General features: G+C 51.8%; 12 protein-coding genes across 12 annotated transcripts; 9 read left to right on the forward strand and 3 right to left on the reverse strand.

Moving 5' to 3' along the window:
• Positions 1-49: 49 nt before the first annotated feature.
• COCMIDRAFT_36721 (uncharacterized protein) lies at positions 50-1,060 on the reverse strand (the record flags this gene model as incomplete). The annotated part of the gene is made up of 3 exons (XM_007689740.1): positions 50-643; positions 696-928; positions 1,048-1,060. 3 exons carry the CDS (start codon positions 1,058-1,060, stop codon positions 50-52), a joined length of 840 nt encoding a protein of 279 aa, XP_007687930.1.
• Positions 1,061-1,225: 165 nt separating this feature from the next.
• COCMIDRAFT_5253 (uncharacterized protein) lies at positions 1,226-4,001 on the forward strand (the record flags this gene model as incomplete). Its single annotated transcript, XM_007689725.1, has 3 exons — positions 1,226-1,793; positions 1,846-2,424; positions 2,473-4,001. The coding sequence occupies 3 exons, from the start codon at positions 1,226-1,228 to the stop codon at positions 3,999-4,001; spliced, it is 2,676 nt and encodes an 891-aa protein (XP_007687915.1).
• Positions 4,002-5,626: 1,625 nt separating this feature from the next.
• Positions 5,627-5,972, forward strand: COCMIDRAFT_95289 (uncharacterized protein; the record flags this gene model as incomplete). The annotated part of the gene is given in 2 exon segments (XM_007689747.1): positions 5,627-5,795; positions 5,809-5,972. The coding sequence occupies 2 exon segments, from the start codon at positions 5,627-5,629 to the stop codon at positions 5,970-5,972; spliced, it is 333 nt and encodes a 110-aa protein (XP_007687937.1).
• Positions 5,973-6,630: 658 nt separating this feature from the next.
• COCMIDRAFT_36724 (uncharacterized protein) lies at positions 6,631-7,493 on the forward strand (the record flags this gene model as incomplete). Its single annotated transcript, XM_007689741.1, has 3 exons — positions 6,631-6,766; positions 6,849-7,008; positions 7,256-7,493. The coding sequence occupies 3 exons, from the start codon at positions 6,631-6,633 to the stop codon at positions 7,491-7,493; spliced, it is 534 nt and encodes a 177-aa protein (XP_007687931.1).
• A 1,357-nt stretch (positions 7,494-8,850) lies between these two features.
• Positions 8,851-9,018, forward strand: COCMIDRAFT_95243 (uncharacterized protein; the record flags this gene model as incomplete). Its single annotated transcript, XM_007689748.1, has 1 exon — positions 8,851-9,018. One exon carries the CDS (start codon positions 8,851-8,853, stop codon positions 9,016-9,018), a length of 168 nt encoding a protein of 55 aa, XP_007687938.1.
• A 480-nt stretch (positions 9,019-9,498) lies between these two features.
• Positions 9,499-9,651, forward strand: COCMIDRAFT_95190 (uncharacterized protein; the record flags this gene model as incomplete). Its single annotated transcript, XM_007689749.1, has 1 exon — positions 9,499-9,651. A coding segment is annotated over one exon (153 nt), but the record flags the coding sequence as incomplete, so codon positions are not given.
• Positions 9,652-9,681: 30 nt separating this feature from the next.
• On the forward strand, positions 9,682-11,747 carry COCMIDRAFT_95290 (uncharacterized protein; the record flags this gene model as incomplete). Its single annotated transcript, XM_007689750.1, has 2 exons — positions 9,682-10,329; positions 10,398-11,747. The coding sequence occupies 2 exons, from the start codon at positions 9,682-9,684 to the stop codon at positions 11,745-11,747; spliced, it is 1,998 nt and encodes a 665-aa protein (XP_007687940.1).
• A 1,653-nt stretch (positions 11,748-13,400) lies between these two features.
• Positions 13,401-14,042, reverse strand: COCMIDRAFT_5255 (uncharacterized protein; the record flags this gene model as incomplete). Its single annotated transcript, XM_007689726.1, has 1 exon — positions 13,401-14,042. One exon carries the CDS (start codon positions 14,040-14,042, stop codon positions 13,401-13,403), a length of 642 nt encoding a protein of 213 aa, XP_007687916.1.
• Positions 14,043-14,333: 291 nt separating this feature from the next.
• On the forward strand, positions 14,334-16,833 carry COCMIDRAFT_95244 (uncharacterized protein; the record flags this gene model as incomplete). Its single annotated transcript, XM_007689751.1, has 2 exons — positions 14,334-14,456; positions 14,515-16,833. The coding sequence occupies 2 exons, from the start codon at positions 14,334-14,336 to the stop codon at positions 16,831-16,833; spliced, it is 2,442 nt and encodes an 813-aa protein (XP_007687941.1).
• A 726-nt stretch (positions 16,834-17,559) lies between these two features.
• On the forward strand, positions 17,560-18,057 carry COCMIDRAFT_95250 (uncharacterized protein; the record flags this gene model as incomplete). The annotated part of the gene is made up of 1 exon (XM_007689752.1): positions 17,560-18,057. One exon carries the CDS (start codon positions 17,560-17,562, stop codon positions 18,055-18,057), a length of 498 nt encoding a protein of 165 aa, XP_007687942.1.
• Positions 18,058-19,948: 1,891 nt separating this feature from the next.
• COCMIDRAFT_95274 (glycoside hydrolase family 105 protein) lies at positions 19,949-22,331 on the forward strand (the record flags this gene model as incomplete). The annotated part of the gene is made up of 2 exons (XM_007689753.1): positions 19,949-21,050; positions 21,841-22,331. 2 exons carry the CDS (start codon positions 19,949-19,951, stop codon positions 22,329-22,331), a joined length of 1,593 nt encoding a protein of 530 aa, XP_007687943.1.
• Positions 22,332-22,487: 156 nt separating this feature from the next.
• COCMIDRAFT_95192 (uncharacterized protein) lies at positions 22,488-23,671 on the reverse strand (the record flags this gene model as incomplete). Its single annotated transcript, XM_007689754.1, has 4 exons — positions 22,488-22,914; positions 22,969-23,063; positions 23,112-23,519; positions 23,570-23,671. The coding sequence occupies 4 exons, from the start codon at positions 23,669-23,671 to the stop codon at positions 22,488-22,490; spliced, it is 1,032 nt and encodes a 343-aa protein (XP_007687944.1).
• Between the last annotated feature and the right edge of the window lie 994 nt (positions 23,672-24,665).

Genomic DNA, 24,665 nt, shown 5'->3' on the forward strand with positions numbered 1-24,665 from the left:
GTACCTTTGTCCACTCTCCTTAGTAACTCATTACAGCATCATATCCTATTTAGTCGGCCTCAAGAATCGCCCAGGTCTGATCGTCCAGAGTCGTGTATATCAAGCCGCCTGCCAACAGATCCTCACCCGCCTTTGCTACGTCTGCAGCGTCGATGCCGAGCTTCGAGGCAATTTCATACTGATTCACGCCCTCGTTCGACTGTTCAACTTCTCTGAGAAAGCTGAAGACCCTCTTCGCAGCTTGAGAGTAGCCTGCGAGGTCGGCCCCACCATACCCACCCTCTATCGCTCGTTGTTTTCCTGCCCCATTGGTTGTGGCGCTGCCAGCCTGGCCAGGAGGACCGCGCGTAAAGTAGAGATGGATGGCTGTTGCTTCGAGCAAGTGGTAAGAGATTTCGTTCATGTCCTCGATTGGGCGGATGATTGTCGCTCCGACTGATTTGCGGTCATTGAAGCTCCTTAGCTTGCCCCATGCCCTACAGTATGCGCCTTCGACGAGCTTAGCCTTGGCGACGCTGCTGTGATCTACTGTCTCTGGATTGACCCATTGCTTAACCTCTATGCTACCGGTGCCATCATCGAGGCGATATGTGGTGTTTGTGGTCTGGTTAGATATGTTGCGTATTTGGCCGACAAGTGTGAGCTGACTCCAAGTTAGCGGAAGCATACAAATCAAACGCGGGGCTGTTATGTACCTGGCTGATCACTGTGCCGTCAATTTTGAAAGTGTCATTGCTCCCCACCTCTCCTTGCGCGTCTAGGATCTGCTTGATAGTAACAGGGCGTACCGAGTCCTGGATCTGATTTTGCCGGCCACCGGGACTCTGTGTACTGCCGCCCTCTCCTGGTATGAAGCCGCCTCCGCCACCACCGCCGCCAGCGCCGCCAGCGCCATAGGACGTGTACGAGGTTTCGTAGTTGTTGTAATCTGGAGTGGTTAGCCTGAATTATTAGTAACATTGGAATGCAGAGGACTTACTCATCCTGCTGACTTAAGTTGAGAGACGCCGTGTGCAGCAAATCTACTAGAGGCAAAACGCGTCGGACGCGCCTGCCTCATCGCGGGGCACGTGAACGCTATTCCAGCAGCATCCCTGCCGCCAAGATTTCATGAGGTCCGTGCTCGAAATTTTCCCAAGAGTGTCTCTGCGCGCGACTTTCGAACATCAAGCAGAGCAAAAGTTCGCCTCCGTCGTCCCGGAACCCTAAAGTCGAGCAGCCAAACATGGCCCCCCGCGCGAGCTCGCCGGCGCTCTCCGAAACCGAGTTCGACATTTTCGATGCCCTAGCAGGCGGCGATGACATTCCACAAGAGACGGACCTGAACGCAGATCTGGGCTTAGATCTTGACGTTGGCAGTGATGATGGATCCAACGACGAGGCTTTCATCGCCGCGAAACAGGCCGCTTCAAATCGCAAAGCCTCGAACGTAGGCAAGTCGGTCAAGAAGGGTGGAGGTTTCCAAGCCATGGGCCTAAATGCGGCCCTTCTAAAGGCTATCGCACAAAAGGGCTTCAAGGTCCCAACTCCGATTCAGCGCAAGGCAGTGCCGCTTATGCTTCAGGGCGAGGATGTGGTAGGAATGGCCAGAACCGGTTCCGGAAAGACGGCCGCCTTCGTCATACCTATGATTCAAAAGCTCAAGGCGCACTCCGCAAAAGTTGGCGCGCGAGGAATTATCATGTCGCCCTCCCGCGAACTTGCATTGCAAACACTCAAGGTAGTCAAGGAGCTGGGTCGTGGTACCGATTTACGAACCATCTTGCTCGTTGGTGGTGACAGTCTTGAAGAACGTACGTATGCATAGTCACTGAGCCATTGTGATGCATACTGACAATCCCGCAGAATTTAGCTCCATGACCACAAACCCCGACATCATCATTGCCACTCCAGGACGTTTCCTGCATCTTAAGGTCGAGATGGGCCTCGACCTCTCCTCGGTCAAGTACATTGTTTTCGACGAAGCCGATCGGTTGTTCGAAATGGGTTTTGCTGCCCAACTTTCGGAAATTCTTTACGCCCTCCCTGCCTCGAGGCAGACACTCTTGTTCAGTGCCACTTTGCCAAAGTCACTCGTGGAGTTTGCCCGAGCAGGTTTACAAGAGCCCAAATTGATACGTCTGGATGCGGAAAGCAAGATCTCGCCAGATCTCAAGAGTGCTTACTTTACCATCAAGTCGGGCGATCGAGATGGAGCTCTACTGTACCTCCTGGATCACGTCATCAAAGTCCCCGTAGGTGAGACTGACGCCGCAAAGAAGGCCCGAGAAGAGAGTGAGAAACCCAGCAAGAAGCGAAAGCGTAGTGAAGGTTTCGTCAAAGACCTTCCAGTTGCAGAGTCAACCATTATCTTTGCTGCAACGAAACACAGGGTAGAGTATTTGGCCAACCTTCTTCGCAATCTGGGATATGCCATATCATATGGTGAGTGAGATGATATGCTGTGTACTGACTAATACTAATATTCTACAGTATACGGTAATCTCGATCAAACTGCTCGAAAAGAGCAAATCCAAGACTTCCGAACTGGATTGACCCGCATCCTTATCGTCACAGACGTTGCTGCCCGTGGTGTTGACATGCCTCACATCAACCATGTCATAAACTATGACTTTCCGTCACAACCCAAGATTTTTGTCCATCGAGTCGGACGAACAGCACGTGCGGGAAGAAAAGGTTGGGCATACAGTCTATGCAGACACGTCGACCTACCCTACCTCATAGATCTACAGCTCTTTCTAGGCAAGCGCCTGCTTTTGGGGCGGTCGAGTGACGAGCCTAATTATGCAGATGATTTTGTTGTTGGGAGCTTGTCGCCGTGGCAGGTAGAGAGCTCCGTGGAGCAAGTCAACAGACAACTCAGCGAGGACGAAGACTTAGCGCTTTTACTAAGTGTTGCTGAAAAGGGTGAGCGACAATACCAGCGCACACGCAACCAGGCAAGCGCACAGAGCGTAGTACGCGCCAAAGAACTAGCATCGTCTCCTAATTTTGCTGAAACGCACATGCTTTTTAGCAATGATGCACACACCGCTCAAAGAGAGAAAGAAGACATGCTCGCGAGGATCCAGTCATTTCGTCCCGCGGAAACAGTGTTTGAAATTGGGAAACGCGGGATTCATAGCGAAACAGCTGAGATTATGCGCAAAAGAAGAGAGCAGGTTGAGCGTCAGAAAGCTAAACAGGCGGCTAACAAAAAGGATGAAGATGAGCTGGACACTCTTCATGCTTCTTCAAGAGAAGCAAATGACGAGGACATGTCCTCGGAGGATGAGGTTGAGGTTGCAGAGGGTGTCTATGATTCCGACTCGGACGAGCTCGAAGTGTCAGTGTCACAGCCGGCCTCGAAGAAGTCCAAGCAAGATAGTTGGAGGAACGACGACTACTTCATGTCGTATACTCCCAAGGAGAACTTGGCCGAGGAAAAGGCATATGGAGTTAGCGGTGGAGATGCTGGCAACACCAACTTTGTGTCTGCAGCACGAGCTGCAGAAATGTCGCTGGTCAACGACGAAATCCAAGGTTTCGCAGACGCAGTCAAGTCCAAGATGCGGTGGGACAAAAAGTCCAAGAAGTATGTCAACCGCACCAACGACGACGACGGATCCAAAGGAGCCAAGATGATCCGCGGGGAAAGTGGACAAAAAATTGCGGCGAGTTTCCGCAGCGGTCGTTTTGATGACTGGCGCAAAGCAAACAAGGTCAAGATGCCGAGGGTGGGCGAGATGGAATCCGCCAACCGCCCAGCGGCATCTTTCAACAACGCACCTCGGTACAAGCACAAATCGGAAAAGGCGCCGAAACAAGCTGACCGATACCGCGACGATTATCATGTGCAGAAGAAGCGGGTGGCTGAAGCACAGGAGAAGCGCGTTGGGGCCTTCAAGGACGGAAAGGGCAAGAGTGAGCTTCGGGATGTGGATACGGTGCGCAAGAACCGCAAAATACAGGAGAAACGGCGAGAAAAGAATGCGCGACCGTCGAAAAAGCGGAAACATTGAGGTGGTTGAATCAATACACGGGCCTTATGCCTGGACGCATGAATCGACAATGATGAGGTTTGAGTTGGCACGTGTCAGCGACGCTGCTGTGTAACATGATGATGATCCACCATGGTCGTGGGCCGAGGTGCAGTGTCGGATGTGATTTGTCGGCTGGCCCTGTGGCGAAGCAAAACAAAGAAGGTGGCTGCACCATTGGCCAGAGGGGCTAATTGTGCGAGAAAGGACCGTTGTAATGGGCAAGGTCAGGTCATGGTTGGTTGCTTTTATCGCCAGAGGCTGTCGTTGCTTTGCTGTGCCACCTGGGTGCGGATTGGCGAAACTTAATCGGGTACTGGAACAGAGTTGTGGGCAAGCACCAAGCCCCTCTCGGCCAAAGCACATTGGACTCAATAGTGGCTTTTTTTTTACCTGCGCACATCGCCGTGGTCGACGAGAAATAAAGGTTGCAAAAACAAGTCGTGGCTCGATTTGCAGCGACCTGGACCCCCTTTGAGTACTTTTGTGTTTGGGCTTTGGGGTGCTAAGTTTTGGGAGTGCAGGCCATTAGGACGCAAACGGACGATATCTACATGTGTAGCATGGATGCATGTAAGTATTCATGTAGGTCCACTCCATACTCTACCGAGCAAGGGTTAGAGTGCAAAACATCCGCTAGACAAATGACAGTGACAGGCGCCTGCATTATAGAGCATGTAAGTACTCGGCGCCTAGGGTCAAGGCTTACCTGCAAGCTTACCACCCTCAATAAGGTCCGAAGCAGGGACAGGGCTCCCAGGGGAGGAGGGGGGCGCATCCACATCGGGTGCACATGGCTATGCAGGCACGTCATCCCACCATCGAGGAGATTTCTTTGAGCCGACATATTTCTTCTCCACTCAACGAAACTCAAGGGTGCACACCACCATTCCCTATTCTGGCCAAACGCCGCCAGGCCTCAATAGCTTTGGAATCCTCCTGCATCCGCGCTGCGGCAGCTCACCCGACGTTCTTCCAGAAGCCGCCACATTTGTTATTGCTGATGCTGCCACTGTTGCAACTACTGCTGCCACTGCTACTGCTAGTACTACTGCTAGTACTACTAATACTGCTGCCATTGCTTTTTGTCTTCTCCTTTGGTTGCAACCAAGTGCTACGGCCGGATGACTGCACTTACATGCGCTGTGTGGGTGGCCTGAGAGCCGTGGCTTCGGCCTCGGGGTTTTGGAACTACGCGATGCCGACCAACAATACTCCTACGCCTCCCCATACTTCAACGGCTTTTTGATATTCAACATGCCCGCAATCTGTCGGCCAATTTCGCAGCAATACGCTCGACGCTTTTCGATCAAAACCAAACACCCGCACCAGACGCCGGCACGCAGGCCAACGGCTGCGGCGTGGTTCTCTTACGGCGGCGCAGTCTAGACTGCCGCTCTAGTCGGGTGGCTGCAAGCGTAGTCACATTCCGTATCTCGGTAAACGGCTGCTTGGTTGTTGATATAGCATATTACCGGAAATTTCTCGCTCCGCTGCAGGCCTGACGAGTCGACTCGAAGGGGGTCGGCAGCGGATGTCTGCAGGGTTTGCCTGTCATACACACGCATCGTAAGGAGCTGGCTGCAGGGCGCCTTGAGGGCAAAGCCATGAGCCGCACATGCTGTGTGAGTATGTCCAACTACACACGCTCCTATCCTTACACAAGACCCACGCGACCATCAACTTTGAGAATAGTACACGCATTACACAACATATCGACGCACCGAGGCCACCACTGGTCCAACTCGGCCCGCACCCAGTCGCAAATCGACAGTGGTCCCGCGCCCAGATGCAAGGGAGGGCGAGGCTGCAAGGGCCCCCAGGAGGGAACGGACAGCATGGCGGGCGAGGGCCCCTGGCAGAGGCTACTTTGGCACAACGTGTCCTGAGCACCGGTTCGTAGATCCCGCCCGCAACTCTGTCGCAATATTTGGGGCGTCACCATGCGGCTGACGCCAACCTGTCACAATACGGAGCCCGTACGAACACGAAATGGGGCATGGAAAGGCCGGTAGAGGGCCGTATACGCACTGCAGGACAAATAGTTCCAACAGCGAAGCGTGCGGACGAGTCTCTCAACAGTCATCGTCACCGCACAAACACAGCGGCTGGGCCCGCCACCGCAGGACGAGCAGTCCCGGGACATTGGACAGGCCGTTATGCGGATGCCGTAGCTCCGGCGAATGGTACTCAGAAGTGAAAGCAATCTATATAGGCGATATAGAGCCTGCTCACAACGACACCACTTCCGCTATCTAAGATTATTTTTGGATTTTACTCATGGTCGAACAAGGCTAAATAGATTACCTAGCCTCAGGGCCACCGCGTTGGTTTCTTGGGCTTGGTGTGTTATATTTTCCGTAGGTGGGTGGGGGACCAGCACCAATCATACACACCCTGCGGAGTTTGTCAGGTTTATCACCAAAACAAGCATGCGCTTTTTCGGCCGTAAAAAAAACCACCCTAGTCGAGCGATGGTGCCATCCCCCCTCCCCCCGACGAGCGAGGAGGAAACGCTCCTGCAGACCTGACTCATACTCCCTGCGTTTTGGATCTCGGCTCATTCCGCTAAGAGCAAGGTAAAGATGTGCAGAGGGGAGGTATCCAAGCCATGGCGGACATGCTGGGGGGCTTGCTTGCCCTGGTTCAAGCGAGTACATGTGCCGTGCCCTACCCTTGCAGGTTGTGTTGGGGTAGGGACAAGGGCAATCCGGAATTTGTCATGGTGATAGTTTATGATGGATGCTGTAAGTAAAGTGCGTGTAAGTACATGTGTTGGTCGCTCGTGGATAAGCTCATCCAGGGATAGTGCCATGGTATAGATCCCAGCCACAGCACCGATCTTCACGGCTCTCGGCTCAGCTAACCGCAGCTCCGTGTCGAGGTCGAGTCCCACGGGTCAACAAGTCTATCCACCCATCCACTGTGGACTGCAGCGCGGAATTGTTGCCCTGCCGCAGTCGCCGTTCTACCTTCTGAATGCGTCGCCGTGACTGACAAGCGAGGTGGCCGCTAATGCTCCTGCTGCCACTCTTTTTGCCTTTCTCTCTCTGTGTGGCATCGGCGGCAGCAAAGCGCTCCGTCTTGTGTTTCTCATTCCCGTCGAGAAAAAAAAACACGAGGCCATCACATGCCGAGGAGGTCTCTCGTCTGCAATGTTTGTCGTGCCCTCGACCTAAGCGTCGGCCCCGCATCATCAATGCTGCTACTAGGTGTACTTGCTGCGCACACGCCAGCACGACAAGCCATACTGCCCGTAATGCCGTCTGTCCTGGCTCGGGCAGTTTGCAGGCAGATCTTCGACCGGGCGCCAACTTTCGATCGATTCACCCACCGGAGTTTTTTTGTGTGCCCAGTACCATGCCCATGCAACACGAAGCCTATAATGGGACATATGATATGCCTGTACCGCATTTTGCCCATGGCACTATGTGTCGCTTCATAAGAGCATTGGACGCCACCCCTAGCGCGTGATTCTGGGGTGGTTGGGACTGAAAACTGTTCAGTGTTAGATTTTGCAGCCTGCATGAGAGGGTCGCCTGAAGCGTAAATGAGTCCGTTGTTTGACGTCTTATGCACCCGTCACTGGCCAAGGTGCACACAACATTCCACACATGGCCGCCGCAATGTTCAGCTGTGCAGAAGCTTTTCTGGCACTAAGTACGAGGGCCAGATACACAGTATGTCGTCGGATGCAGCTTACCGTTGCTCACGCGTGGTGTCCCAGAGCACACTGCATCTGCCAGATCTATCACCCGCACCATATACATAAGCTTACAGCGCCGGCGCCATGCAGCTAGGTGGGCATGGCGTGTCGCATGACAAAGCTACGTGCCCCACAAGATGCGACAAGAGTTCAGACTTGCCGCAGGAAGGGACGTCGCCGTGGGCTGAGAACCTAATGACGAACGGATTGCTTTTGCGGGCAAGTCGGACCTCGCTCGATGTGACGACGGAAATTTCCATACAAAAAGGCGTCGCCCTGCCTCAGCCATATCCGCACGGAGACGTCGATCGCAGCAGTGGTCGTATTTCCAACCTGTATGGGCCGTGATAGAGTTGACGCCAGGCATGTGCGTCATCATCCTCATCAGAGCATAGTGGTAATGAGTGTTATCGCAACATGTATACTCTGATATCTCATGTCCCACTGCTAGGGACCCTGAGCACGCTTTCCCCGGCAATCAATGCAGCGTAGCCGCCGCGAGGCGAGGACTTCCGCTGCCACCGTCGGTCGGTGCGAAGAGGCGAGCGAGGCGATCTATGTGGTGGTTGGTCTGAAGGGGTCCTGACGCGCGACTGACAGCGACAAGCGTCGCCATAGCAGTAGTGCACCACAGCCGCGGGCCTGTCATCGAGAGCCACAAATGTCCTCCATGGAGCTTGAGCTTGCGCTCGCAATGCTAACCCCATGGCTCCTGAAACCCCGTGATCGTCTGACTGAAATGACTTGCATCCTTTGCCGTTCCTGATGCTGGTCTTGGACCGAACGTTTTCGGTCTCTGGATGTGCCTAATCGAGCCAGCAAAGGCAATTACTGGGTCGCACATAAGCGCACGCCGCGCATCAAGGGCCCCCCTCGACCTGTGCCATGCTTCAACTGAAAGTTTGCCTGGGCGGCCGCAAAACAATGGTGCAATGGCGTGTAGAAGCGCGAGCCATATCCCGTTAGCACACCCCGGCTCTCAGACGGTGCGGAAAGCAGGGGGATCGAGCGGCCTCTGACAAGGCTCCCCAACCCGCTTTGCCCATGCACCCACTACCAACTAATGGCCGTGCATAGGTGCTTCCGCGGGTGCATCGGCCGTCTAGGACACCCAGCCTAGCAAAAATGTCGAAGAACCATCAGCCGAACGAGGGAAGCATGTCGTCGTCCCCGAGACGCATCCTCCCCTGCTCCCGTTGCCCGGAACTCAGCGTGGCCCCCGTCTCTTGGGAGGCCCCTCATGCACGACTTGACAGGGATTGGCAAAGATCTGTGAGCAAGAATTCCCCATAACTGATTGTGGTTATTACTGGGGAATTTCCGCCGAGTGGGCAGACGACTGCTCTGATGTTTTTACGATTTGCCATCCCAAATTCCCCATTGGCTCCACACTGAGTCAATACCATCGCCTCCCCTCTCCTCTTCCTCGTCCCATTACCCTGTTAGCTCCAGTAGACCTAACACCAACACTGGCCCCGCCGTCTTTTGCTTTCCTACGACTATCTATCCCAGCTACTACTCTGTGCCTATCCAGGCCTACACGACACTGTTGTCACACAAGGTAATTCCAAGAGCCCACCTCTCCTTCCCCAATTCCATTGCCTTGATCTTTTGTTGCTGGCTGGCTTACAGCATGCCGCCTTTTCGGCTTCGAGGGCCGTACGTACGTACCTAGTTGTACATTCGCCGCTTGTTTAGCCTTACGTAGTTGATCCCTACCCTTCGTCATCATCTTCACCTCCTCCTTTCATTTTCTGCATCAACTTACCTTGTCTGTCATCTAGATTGTCTTTGACTTCCTGGCCAACTTTATCGTGCTTTTTGCTTCTTCCTTGGGTAGCAAAAGTGAAGCGCGGTATCCAGACCTGCGCAGTTTTCTGGCCCACCTGTACCTCCACACACACACCGTTAAGCTCCCGCTGCTGACGCGGCGTTTGAGCGCATAGCGGTAAAACTATGCAGAGCCTGGTTCTACCCGGTCCGACCTCACTCCTTTCTACGCCATTTGGGCGGCCTGCGGAAGCTGAAGACGGCCTGTCCAAATTTCGGGCGAAATTCAGCCCTCATAGGTCTGCGCATCAGGATTACCCATCCCCGCCCATGTCAGAACCTCAATCCCCAGGTCGTCGATCAGCACAGTCTGTTGAATCCGCGCGCCTCTCTTACTCGCAACCTGTAGGATCGTCTCAACGACAGGATAGCTTTGTTCAACCTCCTGCGCCGCCCGCAACATACGATCCACGTTCATCAATGGCAACTCCCGTTCTCCAGCGACCACTATACCCTGGGGAATCCCAGCCTAGGGGCCAGGCTCTCTCTTATCAACCTGGACGTCCACTTCAACATCAATCTTATGGACAGTCTATTCCCCAGCCGTATCCATACGGCTACCAAAATACCCCTTTGCCACCCTATGCTGGAATGCAACACCAAGGGCCTATGGTTCAGCCAACTGCGATGATTGCACCACCACCAGCCAGACCAGCCAAGCCAGCCAGAAGAACCAAAGCACATGTGGCATCAGCCTGTGTCAACTGCAAAAAGGCACATCTCAGCTGTGATGTTCAGCGTCCTTGTGGCCGCTGTGTGGCTTCTGGTAAACAGGTTAGTTGCCCTTGTTAAGTCATTAGACCTGTAAGCCTGTTCCTTGCAATGCTGATTCTGGGAAATAGGAGACGTGCAAGGATGTGCAACACAAGAAGAGAGGGCGGCCGCGACTCAGGGATGATAGAGAATTCGCAAGAATGGAAGAAGGCAGACCGACCAGCCAACTGTTGGGTGCTCCACCTTTAGAAACCCCTGTTCACCATTCGACATATCCAGGGTCTCTTCTACCCCGAGCCCCTGATTCCCAGCGCATGTTTGGGGGCACTGCCCACCAGCGAGATCTCCCAAACGCCGGCCTTTCCTTACCGGCATCTACGACGAGAGACGCAGCCGGCGGACCACTACCTTTGCCCTATAGTACGGGAGCAAGCCCGGCATACCACAAGCTTCCAGTTGCATACTTGAGCTTGGACCTGATGATACAAAAAACAAATCATGCTTTTGCGGAATTGGTATCCTTTTTGGGAGACATCCAGGGTAAGCATCTTGGCGATCTGCTAGAGCCCAGGCAAAACGAAAGTCTCCAGCGATTGTGTCACGAACTACGCGATGAGCGCGACGAGCGTGAGCCGGCATACATGGCACCCATCACTCCTGTGGGGCAGGATCCCATGCGATCAGTAATGGACGCTGTAACAGATCAAGAGATTGACCACTTCACACAGGGCTTCACCAACAGGCCCATCTACCTCAGCTTCCGCGCCCCAGGTGCAGAGCCATATCAGTCGCTGCAAGTCCAAATCAGGCTTGCAAAGACCTCGCTGTACTTTGTGACGCTGGTTGTGATATCACCACCAAGGCTCGCAGCCCCAAACCTACTCACCCAGCAGCTTGCTCCTCCCACACCAAACAACGCACCTCAGACAACATCTGCTCTAAACAACGCACCGGTGTCATACCTCACGCCGCACCAGTCACGCCGACCATCTTCAACCAGCTCCGGGCCGAACTCACCGTACTACAATCTCTCAGCTGTCCGAACATCATTGCCTATGATAAGCCCCGGCTCCTACAGCAGCAGTCCATCATACGGCTACTCGCCCACCGCAGGCGCAGGCGCAGACACTGGATACTTGCCTACCTACCAGCCTCCCGCCCAACCCCGCACGAATACATACCCCTCACCTTACGGATCCGCCACTCGACCACCCGCATCGTCTTCAAAGCAACCCTTCCGCGAACTGAACCGTCCCGCACGTCTTGAGGGCCTACACCTTCCGCCCATTCGAACGGCGCCCTCACCTCTCGGTTCGCCACTGCACATTGAAGCAATGAGCACGGGTGCTCCAGCAGCAGCAGAACACGAGCGTGTTAGACCACTGGAGTCGCTGGCGAGTGGTGCCGAGCAGCGGAGGTTTGAGTCTCCTGAGACGGTGAAGCGGAGGCGATTGGATATTCAACAGATGCTGGAATAAGAAAATAAGAGTTTGGGGAGCGTTGACGAGGACATCGAGGGTTGGATTCACCTGCTGGTCAGTGATTCTTCTCCTTTGAATCGTCTTGTTATGTCTGTCTTCCAGAAAACGGTGGAATGCATGCACATGATGGGAAACGGGGGAATGATTCAACTCGTTGGGATTTTTGTTCTTTTCCTTTTTACTTCACCTCCAGTTCTGTTTTTTTCTTTGTCATCCTGATCATCCTTTCCTTTGCCTTTTTTTGCATCTTGGCAACCCAGTATGATCTACGCATGATTGCAGCATCTTTTCCTCGCCATGTTTTTCTTGCCTTGGCATTTTTTTCTCTCTTGTTTTCTTTACTTCTTCAATGTTTCCTTAATTGTCCATCACGTCCCTTTGTTGAGCTTGCAACAAACCATTCTTACCTTAAAGATACCACGGCCTCTTATTTTCTCTCTCCTCTAACTTCTTCTTCATTCACACCCCCCTGAGCTCTGGTCAGCTCGTGGGGGGGCAACTTGAACCAAAAAACAAAACTATTACTCAAGCATTTCACTTATTCACACGCGTTACGTGGATTCAATACCAAGGGCGCGTTTTGCCACGGAAACATCGTACGACTGAGGCGTAGGGCTGCTAGGCCCTTTTTTTATTCTCGCGACTCAAGGAGGCTTACGAAAGGAGGATATACCCTTTTTTTTACCACTTTCTCTCCTGATTCTTACGCAATCTTCGGATTGACTTTTTCTCGTTTACGATGGGAATTTTTAAGGTTTATGGGTTGGGACATGTCATACAGACGTAGAGCTAGCTACATGAATACTTGTATTGCATATTTTTAACGAAAACGTTGTTTGATGTACACCGATGACCCATGTATTACTAAACACATACTAAGCACCACTCTCCACTGTCCTTCCCCCTTTTTAGATCAACTGCTTCCACATCGCTCGCGCTTCGACCAGCCAAGTCTGTGCAGAAACTTAGTCATTCCGCACCTCCCACCACCGGATAAACCAAAACGGGCGACGGGAACAAAATCGCCTACTACTTCCTTGCGGCCGTAATGAGAGGGAGGAAAAAAAATTTAATGACCTGACGTTCGACCTATGCAGTCTCTAACCCGCGCTTAGCTCCCCCCTTAGCTCAAACCTTCAAGCAGGTGTTGGGCAAAACTCTAATAAAGCGGGATCGGCGGGAACATGACGAACGTGAACTTTGGGAGGAGGGATGTGGGTAAGTTGCGCTACTGGGTCTCCGCCGACCTACTAAGAAACAGCGGATAAGAGTCCGGCAAGTTAATTTGGTCGGCGATGAAGGGTGTATTGATTGGGTTGGGCGTTGGTGTAAGAGGTAGGAGTTCGGAGATACATGCTGAGTGTGTGGGGACTTGGGACTAGTAGTTATATATGTATGTATTGCATGTATGCAGGGACATCAAGTAGGGGGGTGGGGAGTTAAACTAAAGTATGTTTGGGTATCGAGAAGAGAGACATGACTGGCTTTGGTGTGCCTTGGAAGGAGAGCGCAGAAGGACATGGCGGGTTTATTTTTTCTTTGGAGAGAGAGAGAGATAATGGCCATGTGTGATTTCTGATCTTCTCCTTCCGGCAAATGAGATGGCAGTGTGAAGAAATTCCCAGGACTATGGTGAGGTAGGCGATAAGCTTAACCTAGGGCCTTGACCTTCTTTTTCTTCTTCTTTACACCACCATCGGCAGCGGCATCAGGTTTCTTGCCCTGCTGAAAGTCACGCCAGCTGTTGATTCTTGTGTCGCGTGTTTTCTCCCATGCCTCGTCTTGTTCTCTCTTGCGCTTGCGCTCCTTGGCCTCTTCTTCCTCTTTGCGCTGTGCCCTGCCTTCCTCGCGCATCGCTGCCTTCATCTGCCTCTGCTTCCTCAACTCATTCTCCCGTATCACCCAGATAGTTTTCTGCCGCCACTCCTTGGCAAACTCTTCGCTACGTGTTTCCTCGTCGTCGGCTGTGAGCTTCTTCTCGCGCATGAGCAGCATACGCGCATCGGCAATGTTTTCGTCAAGCTCCGCGCGCAGCTTCTCGTCGAGCAATACTGTCTGGGCTTTCTTGAGGCGGTCGAAGGCGTCGGGGGCGAGCTCGTTCTTGGTCTTGTCCGGATGGATGAGAAGGGACTTTGCGCGGTAGACTTTTTTAATGTCGGATTCGGGAACACCGGGTTGGAGGTCTAGGACGGCGTAGGCATCGAGGCTGAAGACGCTGCGGATGCGATCAATCTCTGCGTCCTTGTCAAGCTCCTTGCCGATGCCTGCGAGCTCAGCATCGATGTCCGCCATGTTGACGTGGGATAGATTGCACGTAGAATGTAGAGATTTCAGACACCTTCAGTCCGTCAGAGTGAGTGTTAGTGAGGGTATCAAGTGTAGGCGTGCTTATTGGCGCTATGCTTGGTCTTCCTTGTAGGAAGATGAAAGGTGAAGATGTGTGTCGCAGCGGTGATGGCCAGCCACAGCAATCCCCGCGGCGAAGCGCACAGACCACCTAGAGTGCTCCACCAAAAAGTTCTCTTGAGATGCGACGCGAAAGTCTCAACACTAAATTGCCCGTGGAGAGAGTCCAGCGCCAGAATGGTCGCACCAGAAATAACCGGTCGCACAAGGCCCACAAAGGTCAAGAAGCGTGAAAATGTCCAGAAACGGAAGCGCGACGATGTGGATGTGGAGAAGCTGGAGCAGGCAGTTCAGGACCTGGTAGGCTTGTGAAAACATCGCAATTTGACAGGGCGTATGAAACTGACTGTAGATATAGGACCCCAAGCAAGGCTCTTACAAAGACTTCACCGACCTGCCGCTCTCCGACCCGACCAAGCAAGGCCTCAAGTCTGCACATTTTGCGGTTATGACCGACATCCAGGCCAAGGCAATTCCGCTTGCGCTCAAGGGCCACGATATACTCGGCGCCGCAAAGACTGGAAGCGGAAAGACGCTTTCCTTCATAATTCCTGTCCTGGAGAACCTCTATCGGTTGCAGCACGTTGGGCCAGACGCAGGCTTGGGCGCTTTGATTCTATCGCCAACCCGAGAACTCGCTATTCAAATTTTCGACGTCCTGCGCAAGATTGGAAGACACGGGCATATGTTTGCTGCAGGTCTTCTTATTGGAGGCAAGAGCTTGCAAGCTGAGAGGGAGGCTCTGACCAAGATGAACATACTTGTCGCAACACCGGGAAGAATGTTGCAACATTTGTCGCAAACAGCTGCCTTCAACGTTGACGACCTCAAGATGCTGGTGTTGGATGAAGCGGATAGGATTCTTGACATGGGTTTTCAGAGAGATGTGGATGCAATCATCGAGTACCTGCCAAAAGAGCGACAAACACTCCTCTTCTCCGCCACCCAATCCAAGAAGGTGTCTGACCTTGCACGCCTGAGTCTCCAGGACCCCGAATACGTATCGGTTCATGCCGAGGATAAGAGCGCAACGCCTAAGGGACTTACACAAAACTATATCATTTGCCCTCTGGAGGAGAAGCTGGATACCCTGTGGAGTTTTATTCAATCCAGTAAGAAGTCCAAGATCCTCTGCTTCTTCTCGTCTGCCAAGACTGTTCGATTTGTATACGAGTCCTTTCGTCACATGCAGCCCGGTATCCCATTGTTGCACATCCATGGTCGCCAGAAGCAAGGTGCTCGGTTAGACACAACCGCCAAGTTTTCCTCGGCCAAACACTCGTGTCTTTTTGCAACCGATGTTGCAGCTCGAGGTCTCGATTTCCCCGCTGTCGACTTCGTCATACAGGTCGACTGTCCTGATGATGTCGACACGTATATTCACCGAGTCGGTCGAACAGCACGATACAACCGAGAAGGACGTGGTGTGCTTTTCTTAGCACCTAGCGAAGAGGAGGGTATGCTGAAGCGTCTGGAAGCCAAGAAAGTGCCCATCGAGATGATCAATGTGCGACAAAAGAAGCGTCAGTCAATCAAGGATCAGCTACAGAACATGTGCTTCCAGGACCCTGCCTTGAAGTATCTGGGACAAAAGGCCTTCATGACGCATGTCAAGTCTATCTATCTACAAAAGGATAAAGAGGTCTTCAAACTGAAGGAGTATAATCTCGAAGCATACGCGGCGAGTTTGGGTCTCCCAGGAACACCAAGGATCAAGTTCTTGAAAGACGACGACAGCAAGCAGAAGAAACAAGCATCGAGGCAGACTATTGAAGTGTCTGATTCATCAGATGCCGAAGAGGTTGCGAAGACAGACAAGCCTGTACGAACTAAGTACGATCGTATGTTCGAGCGCAAGAACCAGGATGTCCTCGCAGAGCATTACCAGAAACTTGTGAGGAACGAAGACGAAGAGGCGCAGGCAGACGAGTTCAGTGGAGCTGGAGCGGCGACCAATGGAGACGACGACTTCATGGCTGTTAAACGACGGATTCCAGCAGATGACGAACCCGAGGATCTCAACACTGACCAGGACCCGATACTCCCTGTGGGTGGTCGTGTTGTTCACATTGCCGGTGCATCGCAACCCATTGTTATCGACAGCCATCGCCGAGAGAAACTTCTTCAATCCAAGAAGAAGCTTACCAAGCTCATGGACAAAGGCAAGAAGCTCATTTACGACGATGAAGGCAACCCGCACGAAGTTTACGAACTCGAAGACGAAGAGCAATTCCGCGCCAAGGGCCTGCCAGAAGAGCAACGACAGAAGTTCATCGAAGCCGCACGCGAAGAAGTTCAAAATGCCGATATCGAAGACAAAGCGACCGCTAAGGCCAAGAGGAAAGAAAAGTTGCGGAAACGCAAAGAGAGGGAAAGGGCTGAGATGGCCAATGCTGACGACGATGCAAGCGATGCAGGCGTTGTACTTCCAGATCCTGGCGAAGACCTCTTGGCGAACTTTAGGGCAGATGCAGAGTATAGTGATGACGATAAGGACATGTCAGAAGAGGAGCAACAAGAGGAGCCACCTAAGAAGCAGAAGAAGTGGTTCCAGTGTGACTCTGAAGACGAGGAAAAGGTTGCGAAGAAGAGGAAGAGGGCAAAGGCCGCACACAGAGTCGAGGAGCTCGAGACATTGGAGGATATGGAGGCGCTTGCTGCCGGCTTGCTGAACTAAGGTTGTTGTATTTCTATAGTAATCTTTTTTAAAATACCATTATACTTCGCTCAAGTCACCGTTTGTCCTTTCTTGTTATGACCCTAGAAAATCAATGGCTTCTAAACTACAACAACCGGCAGCCAATGCGGCTATAGCAGACAACAATATTCCTATACCTAGACTCGAGCCGCCGGCTGAAATATCCCTGGCAGGATCATGATATACATTTTTGATGTAGGATCTTAATATAAGCTTAATATAAGCTTACCGAGATATCGGATGTTCTACGAACAACAGCCGTACCACATCACCGGGTATATAAGATGTTGGATATGCACCCTTCCATCGTATTCTATGCAATACCCATCTGGCTATATACATATGTATGCGGCCAACCCACTCCGATGCAGCCTGTTACTTTCCGGGTTTTCTCAACATACGGGTATCGGATGTAAGTTTGTAGGCTATTTGGGATAGATGAATAAGGTACATGCGGGTATGTTGCTAATTTTAGGAGGGTCAGTTGGTGAGGGGGGAGTGGAAGAGATGTGGAGCTGAGGATGGCGGGAAGTTCAAATAAGACATGTTTTCCAGTTCGCTGTTGTGCCGTAACGTTCGTACAGGAAAACTGAGGATCAATAATAAAGTGAAAAGTGTCAGTCATTACTACATCCTGGTCAACTCGAAGAGCGAATACCCATAGCAAGACAACTTAATCTCCACATCGCACCACCAGTAACCAAAATGCACTTCCTCTCTCCGCAGAGTGGTCTACTCACTCTATCCCACGCAATCCTAGCCCTCAGCATCCCCTTCCCCAACCCCACCCTCCTCAGCTCAAAAAACAACGTCTTCCTCACAACCTGTACCACCCGCTCCATCCTCACAGACGAAACCTCCTCCTCCGCAATTCTCTACGCCGGCACCCCTTCCACCACCAACCCCACCGCCATTGGCACCGTCAACTCCGCCCGCGCCATCCAGTGGGCCGGTTCCACGCGCCGCGTTACGCTCGACGGCGCCGGCGTGTTCGAGAGTAGGATCGAGCGAGGCGCGGATGCGCTTCCCAAGAGCGAACTTGCGGGGTATGCGACGCTGGAGACTAGCACGGTAGCAGGAGGGAAAGAGGAGTATGCATGCTTTAGGGATGGGGAGGCGACGTTTAGGTTTGTGGGGGGGATTTTGGGTGAGGAGACGACGGTGTGTAAGACGGAGTTTTGGTGTGCGAGTTTGCCTGCCTAGAGGCATTAGGGTGTAGGAAATGATTGGATGGGGTGTTTTGGGGTGTTTTGGGGTGTTTTTTTCTTGGAGAGGGAAGTGGTTGGTATGGTGTGTGGCTAGGAGTAAGCAAGTTCAGTCAGTGGGTGATGCATAATGCTACTTTCCTAGAGCGTTGTTTCGGGCTCGTGTGTTGGAGGGCAAGATGTTGGATGCTGTTTATCAAGTTCCCGTATGGAGGGCTGGGTATCCTGGTTATTCTTGTTGCTATCCGAATAAGGTTTCGATCTCACCACGGGTAATCTACACGTGAAGATATACTTTTTGAGTATCTACCTTTTTGTTCTAGCGCCTTGGCGCTTCAAGGTCCCTGCCGCTTACTATTACACACTTCACCTCATAAACCACTTTCCAGCGCTTGTCATCATCTCCAACCAGCAGCAGGCTATCCTGAGAAACATGAGGTTTCAAAAACGGCTTTTACTGCATCCCGTCGGAAGGCGTTTACTCGGCGCGCCACTGACTCGTCTCCCGTCTTGGCTGGCACCTCCTGTTCATCTCAATATCTCCGAGATTCCCATGCATAGCCACCAATGTTCTGTCAGCATGTGGTAAGTATTGGATTTTCTACATGTATACTAGAGAGGTGAGTGTGTCACCGACAGTCTTAGAGACGTAAGCTGGGGTATGGAGTACTCACGCTTTCATATATTACCCGATTTGTCACCCAAAGATCGGGGAACCCTGAGAATGGTCATTCAAATTACTGGCCAGGGCACTACGCTCGGGCGTGTAGCAGCTGTGATGAACTGCGGCAAATTCAAGGCTGTTCAAAGAACAAGGCCTCGATCTTGGTAAGCTTGATAACACTAGCGCCAGGCGCATTAATTTGCTGTTCTCTCACGAACCCCTTCTTGTACCGTTCTCGTGATTCCAAACTACACCCTACAACCACCACCATCAAAACTTTCTCACACCACAATCCGTATAATGCATCGATACAAATGCGGTAACAACACCTTGTATCAGCATGTTCTGGGCTTTCGGGTGGTCGAAAGAATGTTGTTTCCGAGCCGCAGTCTCCACAAAAACCTTTCCAATCACCAATTTCTCCGCCGCCAAGAGGCAAACCCCCACCCGTCCCTTGCCGGTTCCGCCCACCATGGACAAAGCTCTACGCCAAGGTTCTTCACTGGCCCATTCATATAGAAGGATCGAAGTTGTGCCACCGTTGGGCGGCGAAAAGTTAACCGACATCTCCATAACAGTTATTTGGCCCCCCTCCCATGAGCATGGTCCCCATGCTTAGTGTATGATCTAGCTATATCTATCTAACTTTACATGAGTAAGGCAAAGGAGAAAAAAACAAGAAGAGTCGCCTCTCTCTTTGTCGCTCCTCTCTACAAACACCCACTCTCTCTTTTTCTTCTTACTCTTGCTACTCTACCTTTAATTTCCGAGATAGAAGTAGAGAGAGAAAAAGAGAAAGAAAAAAGAGAAATGGAAAGAAGGAGAGAGCAGAGTAGAGAGAAGTGAGATAGAGAGAAGAAAGAAGGGTTAAGTTACAACGCTAAATGGATCGAGGATAATTTTACAGATCTATCCTATCTAGCTATACATACAGTCGCGCTAGAGAGTGCTCCTATCTCATTGGGGGGTCAAATAACTGTGATGGGGATGTCCGTTCACCTTGGCCCCATGAAGCGGGACCCGCATAGATTAATTTCTCGATGGCTGCGCTAGTGCCGGAATTTCAAGCAAAGAGAGTAACTACTACGATAGCAATGGGTGGTGTATATAAGGATATGATCGCTCGGAACTAGGCCCAGTACCCACGGGTTTCCCTCTTACTTCACCAAAATCCGTGGCTCCGTTCTATAATTTTTTGCCTAATAAGATATACCGGCTCGTCACCATGCATCTCCCAGCTTTGACCTCCTTGCTACTGGGTGGCAGCACGACTGCTGGCCCCAATCTGAGCAAGCCATGGTCTACATGGATGGCTTCATCTTTCTTGTCGAAGAGCCAGAACATTGACAACCACTACGTCGCCGCAGTCATCCACGAAGGCATCCAAAAGGCCGCCACCACACAAAACGACCGCGCCCTCCTTAAGTATGCCTCTGACGCCGTCTCTTCCATCGTCTCAGCCGACGGTACCCTCAAGGGCTGGAACTCGACATTTTACACTCTGGACGACATCCGTATCGGAAACAATATGCTCTACTTCTGGAACTCGGAAGGCCGCAAAGACAACAAATACGTCATCGCGGCCAAGGGCCTTCGTGAGCAACTCAACCGATGGCCTCGTACTCCCGAAGGAGGATTCTGGCACCGTGCCCCTGTTTACGCAAACCAGATGTGGCTAGATGGCATTTACATGGCTGATACCTTTTACGCAACCTACACATCCTACTTTGAGCCTCAAAACATCACCGCGTGGAACGATATTGAGCTCCAATTCGATCTCATCGAGGAGCACTGCCGCAACTCAACCACCAACCTTCTCTACCACGGCTACAGCGAAGACAAGTCCACTGTCTGGGCGGACCCCGAGACAGGTGCTTCCCCTTACGTATGGGACCGTGCTCTGGGATGGTACTTTGTCGCGCTTGTCGAAGTCCTAGAGGTCTGGCCCAAGACCCACGCCGGCTACTCCAAGCTCCTCAACTACTACAAGACGCTCGCCTCTGGCATCAAGAATGTCCAGGACGCCAGGGGTGGATGGTACCTTCTTATGGACCCGGAGCTTGCTGGAAGGGAGGGCAACTACATCGAGTCGAGTGCAACTGCCATGTTCACTTACTCGTACCTAAAGGGAATCAGGCTGGGACTCTTGGGCAAGGAGTACAAGCAGCCGGCTACCAAGGCCTGGAAACTGTTGCTGAGTGATTTCATCCAGTTCGAGAAGAATGGCACATTGAGCTTCACGGGTACCGTGACAGTTGGAAGCTTGAAGGGCGATGCCTCGTACGAGTACTATACTGGTGTCGAGAAGCTCATCAATGATGGCAAGGGTGCCGGTGCTTTCATGTACGCTGCGACTGAGGCTGAGAAGGCCAAGTTGTAGACTCAAGCACGTTCCATGCCACTGTAAATACTGAACTACTTTGTAAATACTGTATATAATTTCAAGAAACACTTCTTTTTTCGCTCTTCATACCGGATAGGTTTTGCCGAAATGATTCGTGATATTGCGTCTCTACCAAGCTACCTTCCCCGGCTCACCAAGCAGTTACCACCACCCAGGCTCGCAACATCTCATCCTCCGACCTACACGAAAACAGCGGCTCCGTTATATCTAGCATTGAGTCTCGCAAATGCCTAATTTACCCCAGCTATGTTAGCTGGTCTTGCATTGAGCGGACAAGCCGCTACCCGGGCAACCCGTCATAGGCTGCCAAAAATAACCGACGATGCGGAGCCCCTAAGCAGCCCTGTGGGGCTCCAGCCACTCGCAAGCCACCTCCCAGCCTCAGATCACCAGCTGCGCCGGAATGCTGGACGGGGAATCAGCTAATGGGTGTCGGTGGAATGGTTCAGGTGACGTGGGCCAATGTCATAAGATGCTCGTATTTTCTGTGGATATCTCTTCACCGTCTGGCTGTCCCTGATTATTTACTTCTTCACCGACCCTTAATTATAAATTCCCAGTGGTACAACAAACACCTACCACTACTTAGTATATACCGAACCATTCACTCGCTCATACATACCTTCTACACGACTTGTACGTCTTATTCTAAGCCCACTGCAACTCTTAAAAACCCCCCAACAATATACTAACGTCACCCTCAGAAATCACAGCCACAAAAATGTCCCTCACAACCTCCGCCACATCCAGCGCTCCCAGCGCCAGCTCCACCGCAGCAGCCTGCAGACAAGCAGACTTCACCCAGTTCCCGACAAGCGACGCCGCCTGCGCCGTCGGCAGCATCAGCGGCGTCCCCTCCAACACCACCGACGTGCTCTCCAAATGCTGCAAATCCGCCCCCGTCGAGGAATTCAACGGCGCATGCGGATACTACTGTCTGAGCTTCGAGCAGACGATTCGCGAGCTGCAGACGTGCTTTATGGAGAATGGGGCAAGGCCAGGCGATATTCTGTGCAATTCGAATAATAGCGCGACCGCGACGGGGACGCCGAGTAGGACTGCGGGTGCGAGTCGCACGTCTGGGAGTGGGGCGAGTGCGACGGGGGATTCCAAGGGGGCGGCGCCCGCGGTGGGGGTTAGTAAGGTTGGGTTGGGGATGTTGGGGATGGTGATTGTTTCGGCGATCAGTGGTGCGCTTTTGTGAGGGTGAGGATGGTGGGTTGAAAGCATTTTACGGCGTTTGCTGGTCAGATTGGGCCATGATTTTAATGAGGACTCGATTGTAGAATGATAATGATATTTCTTCTATTCACAGTGTGTGCTTTGCCGTATTGTGCTGACAACGTTTTCCGTCGTCGACCTAAAAAGGGTTCCGGGTAGGACTTATCTGGTATGATTTTGCATCTTCGTTGTGAACATCTAGTTGAGTGGTCTTCATGATACTCCAATTTTGCTGTCTCTCTCCTAACTCTAGGATGCAGCGTTCGCTTTCTTCGTCGTCATCTTGCAGCTTTGTGCGGCCCTTGGAAGCATAGTGCGGAGAGACAATATCAAACTGGCTGGTGGGTTTTTGAGAGACACCCATGGCTGTGGCAAAGCTCGCTGGGATGATCTTCGAGAATAGACTTAGGATAGTGTTTCGCAGAGGCGGAAGATTTGCAACGATGATGCTGACGCAGACCTCGTTGATGCTGCAAATACTCAGGTCAATGGCATCCCACATCATCTCTTGTGACTTGAGGAACTTGGCGGTGATGGAGATTTTGGCAACAGAAAGCCCAGTGCCACTGGTGTGATTTGTGAGTTTCCGCGTCGTGTATTAATTTGTACTGGGTACTTACACCAGTGCTAATAGGAAAAAAACTCGGACGCCCCACTGCATCTGCTTGCTGGGCTGGATATGCCTTAGGTACACGATAGGCGCTGCAGTGTAGATCTAATAGTCGTTAGACTCAATTTTAAAACATACACTTATTCTACTCACCAAATCTGTAATGATATTGAATGCAATCTGCATGTAAGCCGTTGCATCACTGACTGCTTCTGACCAGCATTCTCCTTCCACACTAAAATCCCACCGAGAGTAGTAAGGTCGGCAGTATGCAAAGTGCAGTACCAACATCATGACAAGGTTGCACAACACCACGATAACAACAGATATCCAGATGAGGACGCGATAGCTACGTCCAAAATCCAATGCCATCAAGTAAGCGCAAATGGACGCCTTGACAAGGAACATTGCGTAGACGTTCAGACACTGCGTAATGAAGATCATATGTAGTTCATGCGACGTACGGCCTGGTACAAGCCACCATGGATCTGCCATGAGACGGCCTTGGCCGCCTTTTCCAGCAAGCACCGCGTACGGTACGCAGCCCAGGAAGTTTAGGATCTGGATGGACGAATCAGTTTGGTGGTACCTATGTGACCGAATAAACATACCATGCCTCCTGCCATGAGCCAGTCGCTAAGTCCTAGGTTTTTGTTGATTCTTAGGCGAACAGCAAGTCGCAGTGCTGCTATCAGAGTACATAGAGTGGCCATTATGGATGCAGTAGCAATGAGTTCATTTCCTCGATTTGGCCATTCTTCGGGAGGTGATGACTTAGCCATTCTGGGAGGGCAAAAGGGGTGTATGACGAGTAAAAGCTGATTGGAAATTTGAAGGGCGTAAGAGCTGCTGCGAGGAGAAAGCCACTCTTTGAATACGAAGGCGTATCAACGTTAATACAGATACTTGGGACAAGTGAATGTACATGGGGGGTCTCATGGTTAGAACAGCCCATGTTGGGTAATTTTGGATGTGAAGTTGACTCCTGTCAAATGGAAAGCCGTTACAGAGTCGATCACAGGCGGCTTCATTCTGCCGTCGCTGTTGGACATGTATGGTTGGCGCGGCACGCGAGCCACGCCACTTCCTTGGAAACTCTCAGCTGAGCCTCTCATTGTAATTACCGGATCTAAAACATGTTCTGATATATTCCAGTCTTTGCAGAAATTATGTAAGGTCTGATGGTTCAGAGGTCAAGGTTGGATCATGCGATTACGTTGGGCGATAATTTTCTTGGGGGGTTTGGTCAGATCCCTGTGTATATGTAACTTCCGCGGAGAGGTGCGAGGTGTTCTTATTCGACCTGGTGTCAAAGGTGGAGACGAATGTAGATCTGTGATAGGACTGCTCATCGTTGCCGAAGCCGCGATTTCTACATGCTATGATTAAAGACTTTTACCGGCAAACCAAATAACAGCGTCGTCATTACATGTACTCAGGCTGACGTAGAAGTAGCCATCCAAGTAGAGCGATGCCAATGAGTATCTATTTAGAAGATGCTATCAATGTGGAGTGTCAGAAACACGTGATTTTACTCATACCTGGATGAACAGGGGTACTGTCGCATGTTGAAGCAGTCCCCACACGCTGCCCTCATCAGGTATAGTCGGCTGGCTGTGCCACCTGAAGCACCCAAGCGAAGTAACGCTGTTCGAACCCTTCATGCTGTGACGAGTTGCATCCTCGGAAGGTGAGTGAGACTGTTTA

Source organism: Bipolaris oryzae (assembly GCF_000523455.1).
Source record: "Bipolaris oryzae ATCC 44560 unplaced genomic scaffold scaffold_64, whole genome shotgun sequence".
In the NCBI taxonomy this organism is placed as follows: Eukaryota; Fungi; Ascomycota; class Dothideomycetes; order Pleosporales; family Pleosporaceae; genus Bipolaris; species Bipolaris oryzae.